At 42.3% G+C, this 14176-nt stretch overlaps 1 protein-coding gene across 2 annotated transcripts in view; it reads left to right on the forward strand.

Annotated features, from left to right (window-relative positions):
- USP14 (ubiquitin specific peptidase 14) overlaps positions 1-14176 on the forward strand; it is a 140489-nt gene that overhangs the window by 56284 nt on the left and 70029 nt on the right. For both annotated transcript variants that reach the window (XM_030212913.1, XM_030212921.1), the window contains 3 exons: positions 737-867; positions 1893-1973; positions 7683-7771. In XM_030212913.1, coding sequence (XP_030068773.1) covers positions 737-867; positions 1893-1973; positions 7683-7771 — 301 coding nt within the window. The remainder of the gene's footprint in view (positions 1-736; positions 868-1892; positions 1974-7682; positions 7772-14176) is intronic.

A 14176-nucleotide genomic window follows, 5' to 3' on the forward strand; every position in this document is an offset into this window, starting at 1 on the left:
AAATGGCATGAATTTGTAATATGGAAGTTCTGATTTTTGCAATTTCTAAATGGGTCACTGCTTCCATGTGTAGCTGTCTTATTTTACAAATCTAGATGTGTTATTGAGGCTGTTTTTATTATTCATCATTTGGAGACATAAACAATAGGGAATTAAGGAGAATTATTACTTCCTTAATTCCTTGTATAAAGTTCTGGCTGAAACCAGCGCTTTATAAAAATCTTTGTGTGCCTCTGAGCAGGGCTAAAACCTGATGAGGAAAGTTTTCCCAATAAACATGTCTTCCCTTTGTAAAATGGAGAATTTATGTATAGATTTTTGTACTGCAGCATATCCCCTTAAATTTTCTGTATGGTCTAGATTTCTATATGTAAATAGCAGCTTTCTGAAATCACCATTTATACATGTATGCAATCTGCATATGGAAATGCTGCTATTTACATGTGCAGATGCCTCTAAAATAATCCCCATTGTCTACCATTTTGTTCTTTGATGTTTGTTTAATTATATATTTAAAAAACAAATCCCTTAACCTTGCTTTGAACATGGAAGTTTGGACAATGACTGGTGTAAGGTATACTGTATGAGGAAAATTATTTTCATTTGTAATTAGTGACTGATTACTCTTCTTTAGTGCGACATCAGTATTTGGCTATTGCGTTTTATTACTAATTGTATGGTGAAACTTTAGCTATATCTGGTTTTTATTCTAAAAACTCATTATTTTGCTTTGAAGCTCTCCGAGATTTGTTTGAGTCCATGGATAAAACTTCCTCTAGTATCCCTCCAATCATTCTTCTGCAGTTCTTGCATATGGCCTTTCCACAGTTTGCAGAGAAAGGAGAACAAGGGCAATACCTTCAGCAGGTAAGGTATTCTACTTTTAATGGCAGTATAGAGGTTTGAAACATGGCAGGTCCACGTTTCTATCGTGCTGTGTGTCTGCTCTCTCCTGGAGACATCCCTAGCCAGTCAGGTTTTTAGGATTACCACAATGAATATATGTGACATAGACCCATTGTATGCAAATCTTCAATATGTGGAGATCTGTCTCGTGCATATTCACTGAGTCTGACTGGCTAGATGTGCTTTTAGGAAAGAGTTGAGAAATGCTGTTCTGACATACGTCTTCTCCCTAACACATTCATTGTTAGAGTTTAATGTAGTAATATACTGGATGATGGCTGGAAAAAATCAGTTGGCTGATCCATTTTGCCTAGTTACTTCTGTCCACACTGCAAGAAGACAGTTGGTCACTTGGAGAATCACTATTATTTTACTCATTGATTTTCTGGCATCGTGGGTAGGTGAGCACACTGTTCCTTTTATGACTTAACCACTAACCTTTGTGGTTTTAAAAGAGCTGTGGACTGAAAATCTGCTTCTCCTAAATCCTGTGGGTTTACTTATAGGATCCATCCACCTTCAGCCTACAGGCATTAACCCTGTTTGTTTCTGGGTGGTTGTACCCTTCTGGTTCCAATCCTGCTACCTCATGGTCTGCACTATCACTAGATGGATGTTTCCTTTCTCTACCGTTTGTTTTGGTGTTACTACTTTTCTCCCTTTTGTCTCTTCTCTTGAGGGAGTGGAAGTTGGATTGCTTGTAGTATTGCAGCTTTCCACCCCTGTTCCTCTTGTAAGCATAGAATGTGACAGCAGACATCTTGTTGAAGATGTTTATCTTAAGCTTGTATTTAAAATTTCTCCAGATTGCTTTTTAGCATTTTGTTTTCCTGGCTCTTTGTGAACTGTTGTATTTGTATTATAATTCTTTTGCTCCATTGCACTTGACAGTGCTTTACAGTACTCTCTGATTCAGTGCATCCATATATCCCTTGGCAACAATGACTTAGATTTGATAGTACTTATATCCTTTGCTTCTCTTACAGGATGCCAATGAGTGCTGGGTGCAGATGATGAGAGTCCTGCAGCAAAAATTGGAAGCTTTTGAAGGTGATTCTGATATGGAGGTACTATTACCTTTTATAATTTTAGAGTATTAGTATTTCTTTTGAGATTTCTACCTCCTGGAAGCTAAACATAAATGAAAAACTTTGAAAACATAGTTAATTGGCTTAATTTGAATTTCCTTGTTGTCTATACCAGGTCAGTCCAGACTCATGGGTTGTGTCCATCTACCAGCGGAAGGAGACTACTACTACTACTATTTAGCATTTCTATAGCGCTACAAGGCATACGCAGCGCTGCACAAACATAGAAGAAAGACAGTCCCTGCTCAAAGAGCTTACAATCTAATAGACAAAAAATAAATAAAGTAATCAAATCAATTAATGTGAACGGGAAGGAAGAGAGGAGGGTAGGTGGAGGCGAGTGGTTACGAGTCAAAAGCAATGTTAAAGAGGTGGGCTTTCAGTCTAGATTTAAAGGTGGCCAAGGATGGGGCAAGACAGAAAATGGTTCCAAGTAAACCACCCCTTAAGGGCATCGTGCAGCCTGGAATGTTCAGTATTTTCTCTGTCTCCTAGCGGATGGTGGACGGATCGTGCAGCTGCTCTGGATTGCTGACTTGTAGCTGCTATCCCAGATTCTTCTGGTGACAGTAGAGCCAGGGGTGTGCTGGTAGCCGTGTTGGGGCTAGTTTTAGATGATACTCAGTAGTCCTGAGTTACTTATCTGTCAACTAGGGTGATATCCACTCCCCTGGCTGTCTTTCTAGCAGGATGATGGTTGATTGTGGCATGGAGTAACTTGTCTCCCCTGTGGGGTTCTTCTCTTCTGTGGTGATAGGTATATCTGAATTTCTGCCTCTGAGGTAAGCCTCTATTTATTCCTGTCACTAGTGAAGAAGGTTGTTAAAAAAAAAAAAAAAAAAAAAAAAAGAAGAAACTTAGTTTTTCCCTCCTTTTCTGCCTGTGAGGTAAACATGTATTTACTCCTGTCACTAGGGAAGAAGGTTGTTTAAAAAAAACAACTTTTTTTTTCCCTTCTTTCTTTTGCCTGTTACCTGATTTATTTTTAGTTCCTTCTTCTCGGGGCCTCCTTTGCTTTTGGTGGGCGCTGTCCTTGTGTTGGGTTTCTCTTTTCTGCTCTCTCAGGTTTTGTCAGGCCATTTTGTTCCTTTGCGGTGTTTTTGCTCTTTCCTGCCTTTGGCAACGTATTCTAGTGGGCCGCTTGCGAAGTTTCTTTGAATTTCACTGCCAGGTGTCTGATTCTGATCTTGGACCCTTCTAAGCTGGTAACAGTTGCTTCGATTTTTTTTTTTCTGTTTTGTGGGGCATGGCTCATGTCTGGATCACGAAACTCGGTTGTTTTTCTCCTCTTCACAGTCTTAGATGGCAGCTAGTTCAGAAGGCGGCCCCTTTGCTGGAACTTGTACCTTTGCGGTTCAGAGGTCTTAGTCTGCTGTTTCCAGAGTTGGGGGGGGGGGAGTCTCTCGCTGGCTCCATTTGGCTGGTCTTTTTAGTCCAGTGCTATTTTTTTTCTTTCCTGTCAGCCTTATGCGGCCGTTGGTCAGTTATTTTTCAGACTGTGTCCGGTCTTTGCTCCTTCAGGCATCTTGCTTGAGAGGCCCCTGCTATTTGATTCTTGTTTTGGCAGCAGTTTTTCCTCCCTTCCTTAGGGAGGTTCTGGTTCTCTAGTCCCCGTGGACCCCTCCTGTCTGCTCCGGTTTGTCTGCAGGGTACTTTCCTTCTGGTGGGGGTATGAGTTGCCCTTGGTGTGCAACTGCTAGCTCATATCCCTCTTCTGAGTATCCTCGGGAGTGCCATTCTTGCCAGTCTTTTGCTTGGACTCAGTTCAGTGTCTCTTTACAGGAATGTGCCTTTTTAGGACTAGTTTGCCACAGCTTTTCCTTTCGGGCGGGAATTTTAGCCTAGATTTTGTCTTTTTTTCGGGGGCCTCTCTCTTGGCACATTTGGCACTCCTTCCTTTTTCTGTAAGGGGCACAGTTCTTTCCTGCTGAAGAGATCTATTGCTGTGCATCTGGATTATTGCCTGTGCTCTTCTCTACTTTTCTTCAGGGAAGTGCCTCCGTTGTGGTTCTGGAGTTCGACTCTCCCTTAGCTGGTTTTTCTCGGTTTGGTGTTAGTGGCCAGCTTCCTCTTTATTCCTGGCCTGGTGAGAATTGTTTCTTACTGCCTTATAGCTGCCTGTTGCTTCCTATGGTCTGAGGATTACAGATCTGTGGTGCTTACCTCCCTCTTGGCGGGAGTTTTTTTCTCTACATTGACTGCTGCTCCGTATCGGTTGCCTAGGAGGGCGATTATTGTGGCTCAGAGACCACTTGGGGACCGAGAGTGTCTCTTGGGGCACATGGCCTTCTCTTCTTGTAGTTTTATTCCCTTTGGGCCAGGGGAGTGCAGCGCCAGGTCTGCATTTTCAAAAGTTGTGCTCCTTGTTGGCCTCCTAGCAGCACCTTCTTCTCTGGCTGTTTCCCAGGGCTCCATCTATGCATTTTTCATGTTGAGCATGTCTCCTTTGCTGCATGTTGAGCACCGTTCCATCACTGCATTTGAGCACAGCTCCGTCGTGGCACGTTGAGTGCAGCTTCATTGTTCCATGCAGTTCCGTCACTGCATGTTGGGCACGATTTCATCGCTGCATGTTGAGCACAGCTCCACAGTTCCAGGCTGGCTTTAGCTCCATCGCTGTATGTTGAGCACAGCTCTATCATGGCATGTTGAGTGAAGTTCCTTCACTGCATATTCTGCAACCTTTCTTCTCTATGTTGAACGCAGCTCTATTGTCGCAGGTTGAGTGTAGTTCTTTCTCTGCAGGTCTCAGTGTGGGTGCAGTGCTGTGTCTGCATATAGAACATGGCTCTGTGTCTGCCTGTGGAACACAGCTCCTTGTCTGTATGTGGCATGCAGCTCCCTCTCTGCGTATGGAATGCAGCTCCCTGTCTGTGCGTGGAGCAGCTCCACCGCCTGTTGAGTGTAGCTCCATCTCTGTGTGTTTAGCACAACTCTTTTCTGCAGATTGGGTGCAGTTCCAGAGCAGTATGTGGAGTAAATTCTGTGACGGCAAGTGCTGCACAGTTTCATGTCTGTGTAGGAGGCATAGTTCCTTGCCGGCGTCTGGAGCGCTGCTGCTTGCCGGCTTCAGGAGCACAGCTCCTTGTCTGCGTTTTATACACAGTTCCATCGCTACCGCAGCTTCAGTTCTGCAGGTACCTCTAACATCCAGCTATTTCAGTAGGGCAGTGCTCATCCACTGCTCATCCACTGTCTGTTACTCTCAGCTTCTTCTCTGCTTGTTCAGCGCATTTCTATCTTTGCCAGAGGTGTGCAACTTCTCCTGTGCTCATGGTGCGTGGTTCAGTTTGTGTTCTTTTTTTAGTTCCAACAATTTTTATTGTTGATGTAATAAAGTCTACATACAAAACAATCAACTAAGTCTATGCACTACCAGTTATCTATAACAAGTATCATTGAAGCCTGCAAGCAGTATCATCATCAGCATTTACTCCCCTTCGCCCTTCCCTCCCACCTTCCACCCCATTTAGCTGTGAACGGAACACCAATCGTATAACCCAGCCTCCCCAGACCTGCAAGGAAGCCCGGATTAATAAGATGTCCTCTTCATTTGGGGACATCCCACGCCTCCAAAGCTCCAAGATTGAGTCCTCCCACGTTATACCTCCTCATGTTGTCTAACAACCAACAGTGCCAGGCCAATGCCAATAATTCTCTGTGGCAAAGCACTTCTTCCCATCACCCACTAAACACTTTCGACCCCAAAACTAACAGTTTGTGTTCTTTGAGTTCAAATCTGTTTGTTCTCGTTGAGCATGGATCCTACTCTGCCTGATGAACGCAGCTTCGTTTCTGTCCCTTGAGCACAGTTCAGTCTCTGACTGTGGAGTGTATTTTCACCTCTGCCTGTTGGGCACTGTTTCACCTTGTCGGTCAACCCCAGCTCTTCTGTGCAGGTTGGATACAGTAACTTCTTGGGAGCTGTGGCATTCTGCAGTTTAGATTGGTAGACAAGGCTGCCTTGACTCTTGTTAGCTACCATTTCTGCAGCACCTTTTTTTTTTTTTTTTTTTTTTTTTTGCTATAGTCTCTTATTGGCTGGCGAGAGGCTTCCCCATTGCTGGAGTTTGAATTCGTCTTTGCTTCTTTTGTGGCTTCTTGGCACCTCGGGGGGGGGGGGGGGGGGGGGGTCTTTTCTCCGCAGTGTGGCTCTCGACTCTTTTTGTCCCCTTTTGTTTTCTTGGCTCTGTTCTTTCATCCCTAAGTCCAGAGCGAGCTGGTTTAGGAGTACTCTTTTTCTACGGTTGTAACTTAGTATGCTGCTGCCCTTTTCGTCATGGTTCTCCTGGAGAGACTAGCGCTCCAGTTAGTTGGTTCTCTCGACTCTGGAGTCTCTTCTTGTTCTGTAGAGTTTGATTCTTTTACTAGGCGTGGGTCTGGGTGGTTCCTGGGCCTTGCTTCCTTTCTTCTATGAAGTGTGGCGCACTGTTTGGGGTAGCGTACTCCTAGTACTTGTTAGGGTTGCTTCTTCTGACCATCTTGGATTCAGGGCAGACCGGCAGGTTTGGGAGTTAGTCTCTGTCCTGCCAGGGTTCGGAGAAGTGGATCCTGGTGTAGGAGAGGCAGTTCTTCTCCTTGTTCCTCGGATACGACTGTTGCCTTCCTTCCAAGGGAGGTCCTTTGGCATGAGTATCTTTGCTGCTTCTTTTGCTACTGTCGGGACAGGGATACATAGTTTTTCTTTTGCTCAGGATGTTTGTTTTACATCCTACAGCTTCAGTTCCTTTTCTAGTGTTTAACTCTGTTCCGTTTTGGTAGCCTGGTGGTTCAGATATTCGAATCCTTTTCTGGTGATCAGTTTTTGCTGTGTGTATAGCTTTGTTGATTTTTCAACTTTCTGCATTCTTCTTTTCTCCTGCCCTCTTTGGGAAGCTGCTTTGCTACATCCCATTATTCTGCACTGGTCTGATATAGATGACAAGAAAGGAAGAATTTTGTTCTTACCTGATAATTTTCTTTCCTTTAATCATACCAGACCAGTCCAGATGCCTTCCTCTGCTAAAGTCTATCAGAATGTTGTTTCCTTTAGGTACCCCTAGCTGTTCCGTAACGCTTCAGTAAGGTGGGATGTCCTATAGCACTGCCTACTTCATCTTCTCTATTCAGTCTCTTGCCACTTGTTGTGCTAGCTCTGTATGACTCCTGTTACTTGGCATCATGGAGTTCTTTCCCCGGATTCAGGAGTAGATCTCTCTGTGTTTGGGCAAGCTCAGTATGGACCATTCCCTCCTGCTTACTTTACTGTGAGGGGAGGTTACAGTTGCCTTCGGCCGAGCAGGAACAGTGAGGTTCTGCATATTGGCTCCATTGCCGATTTGGTAGTAATTGTGTTTTCTTCTAGACTTCAGGGCATCATTGCTTGGCTATTCGAAATACTGAATATTCCAGGCTGCATGATACTTTTAAGGGGCAGTTTACTTGGAACTATTTTCTCTGTCTCCTTCCGCTGGTAGATGGACACAACCTATGAGTCTGGACTGGCCTGGTATGATTAAAGGAAAGAAAATTATCAGGTAAGAACATAATTTTTCCATGAAAATGTATGTCAACTAGAAAAGTTAATTTTTTTCCATTTATATTAAAAAATATATATATTAGAGACGTCAACTTGCATAAAAGATTTCCTTAAGATAGATGTAGTTTTATATAGGCTATCACCAAACAATAAATTTTTGTTTACTGCAGATTGATACTGCGGAATCAGCAGCAGCGGCATCCTCTTCCAAAAAGAAAAGTTTTATTGATCAGTTCTTCAGCGTTGAATTTGAAACAACGTATCCTTCACTACCAAAATGTAAAGCTGATAGGTTCCATTCTGAGTTTCAGTCTGAAGTGTAAAAGGCAAGCTTGCATTTGTTGTGGGTCTAGAATGGTCAATGGTAACAAGGAAAATAAACACTCAAGTATTTTGTCTTTGAAGGAAACTTATATTTTTTTTTATATTTCAACTGTTTTTATTGATGATTCAACATTATAAACATTTTAACATTGCCAATACTTCTATTATTGAGCATTATAAGTAATACAGCATATTAACTTGTATATAGCAATAAATTCCATCATCAATAGTTTTATGCATCTTCCCCTGGTCTCTTTGCCTACCCTCCCAAACATGCTCATTAACAGCCAAACGTACATTTAAGGAGGGGGTGTTTTGTTAAATATACATCACAGTCATCTTTTATATTCCCCCCTCCTTCTCCCCTTCCTTCTTCTCTCCCCACCCTCTCCCCCCTGCTATTCATTAATAATTAAATTGTGCTTATGAGTTCAGGTAAGTGTACCATTATTCTATAATATTATCAAAGCTTATTGAGTACAAGACTCCGACCTCTCTGCGTTAAGGTATCCAACATAGGCCCCCAAACTTTAAGGAAGCATTTTTTCCCACGACAGGAGCCTTTTGCATTCCTTGCTTCCCATGTCATTAAAAGATGCACCTGATTTCGCCATTGCCAGTAATCTGGGGGTTTATCCGAAGTCCAACATTGCAAAATACATTTTTTGGCTACCAAACATAATTTGCGACTTAACAATATTTCATCTGCCGTAAGGCCACTGAATGCTCTTGGGCAATCCAATATTAATTGCACCGAAGTGCCCACTATAGTACTTGAAATGATTGAATTCATAAATGCCAGTATCTTTTCCCAAAAAAGCTGTATTTTTGTGCATTCCCAAAATGCATGATAGAACGAATTTTCCTCCAGTGTGCATTTCATACAGATTGGTGTGTCAATCCCTCCTACTTTATAGAACTGGCGTTGTGTGAAGTATGCTCTATGTATTATTCTAAATGCACATTCTCTATAGTTTGCTCCATTAATCAGTTTAGGGATGTTCCGTATGTGTGCTGCTATGTCCCAATTAGATAAATCTACTTTTGTATCTGCTTCCCACCTACGGCGAAGTTGTGACCAATCTCTATCTGACCTCAAAGTCCACAATTGTTTGTGGAGCTGCGAAATTGTGGGGGCTTCTTCTGATATTTCATCATAAAACTGTTTAATTTTCTCCCCCAATTGAAACTTAAGCTCTTCTGCATTAAGTGTTTGTATATAGTGTTTTATCTGACCATACCCAAACACGTCCTCCCAGTGTGCAGCGTCAGTGGGTATTAGTTGACTTAGAGGTTTAATTTTCCCTTCTAAATCTATTATTGTTTTTAGACATGTGTGCCCTCTCCTTGCCCACCTCCGAAACACCTGATTTTCCAATCCTGGCGTAAACAACGGGTTCCCCCTTATGGTCAACCATTCTGTCATATTCGGCTGTCCCCCCAGTTTTGTCCCCAAGTATTTCCATGCCTCTTGTAGAGGAGCCAGTATTATACTACCCTTAAATTTCTTTGGCACCGATTTATTATTGAGATGCAGCAAGGTCACCATATTGTAAGGGCTAAAGTATATCTTTTCTAATTCTAGCGGGGTGTGTGTATTTGCAGAAAAAATCCAATCTCTCACTAACCGCAACAGGCTTGCCAGATTATAGTATTGTAGATTAGGCAATCCCAATCCACTCTGCTGCCAGTTCCCCAGCATCAACTGCAACTTCAGTTTAGCCTTTCTCTTTGCCCAACAGAACTGTCCTATCATTCGATAGAATCGTTTGATATCTTTCTGTAACAATCTCAATGGCAGGACTTGTAATACATATAGCCATCTGGGTAATATTACCATTCGTATGAGACAAATTCGACCTATTAGTGGCACCGGTAACATCTTCCAGGTTGCCAGCTGTTGTTCTGTTTGACTGAACAATCTATTGACATTTAGGCTGTATATGTCTCCTGTCTGAGAAGCAAGCAAAATTCCCAGGTACCTAAAAGAACCCTCTACCCATCTCAGCGGGAATTCTGCTCCCCAAAGAGATTTGGTATTAACTGGTATCGCCAGGGCTTCTGACTTATCCAGATTTAATTTGAATCCTGAATGATCTCCAAATTCCTTAATTATTTCTAGAAGATCTGCAAGTGATGCCTTTGGTTCAGTAAGTGCTACCAGCAAATCATCCGCAAATGCTGCAATTTTAAATGTCATCGATCCAATCTCCACTCCCCTAATGGATCTTATTGAAATTATGTCTCGTATCAACGGGTCTAAGTATAATGCAAATAGTAACGGGGAGAGTGGACATCCTTGGCGTGTCCCTCTCATGATCTCAAAATTTGCCGATACCATTCCATTTACCATGATCCGTGCTCTAGGGGCGGTATATAGTGCTTTAATGGCTTGTACAAACCATCCCGAAAACCCATATCTACTTAAAACTGAAAATAAAAAAGGCCATTCCACACGGTCAAATGCCTTTTCAGCATCAAAACTGACCAATAAAGCACTTTCTGCAGACCCTTTAAGATGTTCCAAAGATAATAGAATACTTCGCAAATTCTTAGTTACAGATCGACCCTGCACAAACCCCACCTGTGCTTCATGTGTCAAATTTGGTAGTACCGTCCCTAGTCTCTTGGCTAATATTTTTGCAAATAATTTGACTTCACAATTCAGAAGTGAAATAGGTCTGTAGGAGGATACATATTGCGCATCGCGCTTAGGCTTTGGCAGCACTATAATTTGAGCCAAGTTAAGATTTTCCGGTAATTTCCCCTTCATCACCCATTCATTAAATACCTCATTTAATATGGGGGCTATATTTTCACCTAACAATTTATAAAATTCAGATTTTAAGCCATCAGGTCCGGGTGCCTTTCCCAATTTGCTTTGGCCAATTGCCCATATAATTTCATCACAACTTATGGGTTCGTTCAATTGTTGGAGTTCTGTCTGTCTCAGCAAAGGGGTGTCAATATTTTGCAAGTAAAGATCATTCTGTAAACCCTGATTCTCCCCTGCGCTATAGAGCTGTTGGTAGTAAACCTGAAAAACTTTATTGATTTCTTCATCCTTGTTTATTAGTTTTCCGTCTTTGCCTTTAATAGCACCTATGTATCTTGCTGTTGATTGTGGTGCAATCAGTTTAGCCATGAATTTACCACTTTTGTTCCCATGTTTATAAAGTTGGAAACGATAATAACTTTGGGACTTTATTGCCCTCTCATGCAGCAGTGCATTTATCTCTGTTTGGACTGAAATTATTTCTTTATGTATCTTTGAAGCCGGGTTTTGCCCATATCGAGTAGTCAAGCGTAAAAGTTCTTTTTCTAATCTCAATAATTCTCTATCACGTTGTTTTTTGTAATTGCTAACATAGCTGATAATTTCCCCTCGGATGACTGCCTTTGCTGCCTCCCAATACGTGGGCGCCTCTAGTACTGATCCTTCATTGAAGTGTTTGTACTCCTCCCATTTAGCTATTAAATATTCTCTAAATTTCCCACTTTTATAAAGGTAACTAGGAAATGACCAATTTCCCCCTCTTTGGGAATTATTATCTCCTAATTTCCAAGTCATCCAAACTGTGGCATGATCTGAAATCAAACAAGGCCCAATTTCTACTTCTTGTATATCGGTAAAAATCTTGCGTGACACTAACAGGTAATCAATTCTAGAATGGGTTTGATGAGCCCTTGATTGATGTGTATATTCTCTCTCTGTTGGGTGTAACGTGCGCCATACATCTAAAAGGTCTAGTGTATTGCACATGTCAGGTAAACCTCTAGTGTTCCTTTCCCCTCGCGCCATTGATGGATGAGACTTATCAATTTGTGGATTCCATGGCATATTAAAGTCTCCACCCAATATCACCGGTAAGGCCTCCATGTTGGCAATGGTTGTAGTTACTTTTTTATAAAATTTAAGGTCCAGTGTATTTGGGGCGTACACACCACCTAAAATTATTTGTTTCCTGGCAATAGTAACCTTACAAAACACAAAGCGACCCATTGTATCTTTATGCTGATTATGAATTTGGGTCACCACTCCTTTCCTGATAAGGATGGCCACACCCCCCTTATTGCCCACCGCTGGTGAAGCAATGCAGTCTCCCACCCACCATTTAACCAACTTTGCGTGCTCTTCATCAGATAAATGGGTTTCCTGCAGTATCGCTATGTCTACCCTTAGTCTTTGCAAGTGCTGCAAAATTTTAGATCTTTTAATAGGGGAGTGTATACCACCTATATTCCAAGTGACAATTTTAATCATCTTGTGTAATATAAGTTCACATTATCCTTAATTGACAAACTCGTATTTAAATTCATGAGAAGCCATCCCAGCCTATGGCTCCCCATCTCGTCACATATTAGCTGCTCTCTTAGTCTGATGTTAATGCATTTTATGGTACAACTTGTCTTTCCTTCCATTTCTTTGACATATTTAACCCTCCGCATCAATTCTCTCCGCTTCCAATTCCCCGCTAGCCCATCCCTCCCTCCCATATCCCTCCCTCTCCCTCCCCATCTCCCTTTACCATGTGCTTCCTTATATGAAGCTGTCACTTTTTAACGCTAACCCACCTTCTCCCCTTATTTCTGTTAGTTCTTAGTTCTTCTAGAACCTTATTCTTTCGTGTTTTACATTTTAACATTTCCCAACCTTTAAACTTCTAAATATACTCCCCTTCTTAAACTCCCCCCTTTATATTGAGCAGAACCATCATAACAGTATTAACATAAAAATTAAATACCAACAAAACCGATTAGCAGTTCTATCACCATCTGTGCCAGAGTCTCTCAATGGTATCTGCCCCTTAAGAGTTCTCCTGCTTCAAATTTGTTGAATATAGTTAATCGCATCCAGAGCTAGATTCCTCCCAGCCTCATAGCTGCCGCTCTTTTCGGGCTCACGCAGGTTCTGTGTCCTCAGGAACAGCCTTATCCGAGTGTTCTATCTGCGCAATAAAGTCTTTTGCCTCCCTTTCAGACGTGAATGATCGTAGTTTGCCCCCATGTGTTATTTTCAATGTAGCCGGATATTGCAGGCTAAAACGGATCTTCAAAGCAAATAATTTTGAACACACGGTAGAAAACGCTTTTCTCTTGGCTGCAACACCTACTGAGTAGTCTTGAAAGCAGAGTATTTTTGCTTTTTCATAAGTCAAAGAGTTATTTGATCTTGCTGCCTGCAAAATGTATTGCTTGTGCATAAAATTGAGTACTTTGCAGATAATTACTCGTGGCTTAACAGCGTTCATCTGGCGAACTCCCAGCCGATGCGCTCGTTCAATTCTTAAAGGACCAAGCTCTGCTGGAAATTCAATACTTTTGGTCAGCCATTGTTCTAGAATCCTCTCCAGCTGTTTTCCCCCGAGCGCTTCAGGTAAGCCAACCAATCGGATGTTATTCCGTCTGGAACGGTTTTCCAAATCCTCAATTTTAGATTCCAAATCGGATATCGTTTTCTGCACAGTTTTTTGAGAGTCCTCCACTCCCGTCAGCCTGTTTTCCACTTCGCTGACTGTAGTTTGGAACGCTATGCACTCCTTAGTCAAATCCTCTATTTTCGTATTCAACTGTTCCAATTTAGTATCCAATTTTTGGTCAAGCGGAATCAGCCGACGATCTAATAGATCTTCCATCACCCCCGTTAATTCGGAGGTGATCTCAGCCACCCACGCCGAAGACACCGATGGATTGGTTTCGGGGAAGGCCGTCGCCATTTTGTCTTCGGCCGTCCTTCCCCTCTGTCTTTCTTTTTGGGCTGCTTTCGTCGTCATATCTAGTTTTTCTCTCGTTCTGCTCGACCAGATTGTTGCCCTGGGTTCTTTTCTAGCGATTATTGCAAATTAGAAGGGTTTAATTCTCCTTGAAATGCGGGGATTCTCAGGCAGGCTTCGGAGAGAGATTCACCTGCAACCTCTCTTCACCATAGCGTCACGTGACCTCGAAACTTATATTTTTATGTTGGCATTTATGTTAAATCAGTAGTTTGTTCTTCCACTTTCTCAGCTGTTGAGTCTACCATGTACTTTGAACGTTACTTATGAGGGAGAGGGGTCATTCCCCTCTTTTCACTGTAGTTTGTTGTAGGAAATGTGGCCACCTTAGTGTCCAAGAAGGAAGAACTGCTGTCTGTAAGGACAGATTATCCCTCCAGATCAGCCCAAATTGATGGGTTATGCACGCCTACCAGCAGGTGGAGACTGAGAATTCTGAACTCTGAACAATCCTATATCTTCTCAGTATTCAGCAGATGGTGGACATTAGGTTGTGCAGTCCCATCAGTCTGGTAGGTCTGTAGTTTCTAGGTCTAGATTGGTGGGGGGAGGGGGACGGAATTTCC

The sequence above is a fragment of the Microcaecilia unicolor genome, chromosome 1 (assembly GCF_901765095.1).
Source record: "Microcaecilia unicolor chromosome 1, aMicUni1.1, whole genome shotgun sequence".
Lineage (NCBI taxonomy): Eukaryota > Metazoa > Chordata > Amphibia > Gymnophiona > Siphonopidae > Microcaecilia > Microcaecilia unicolor.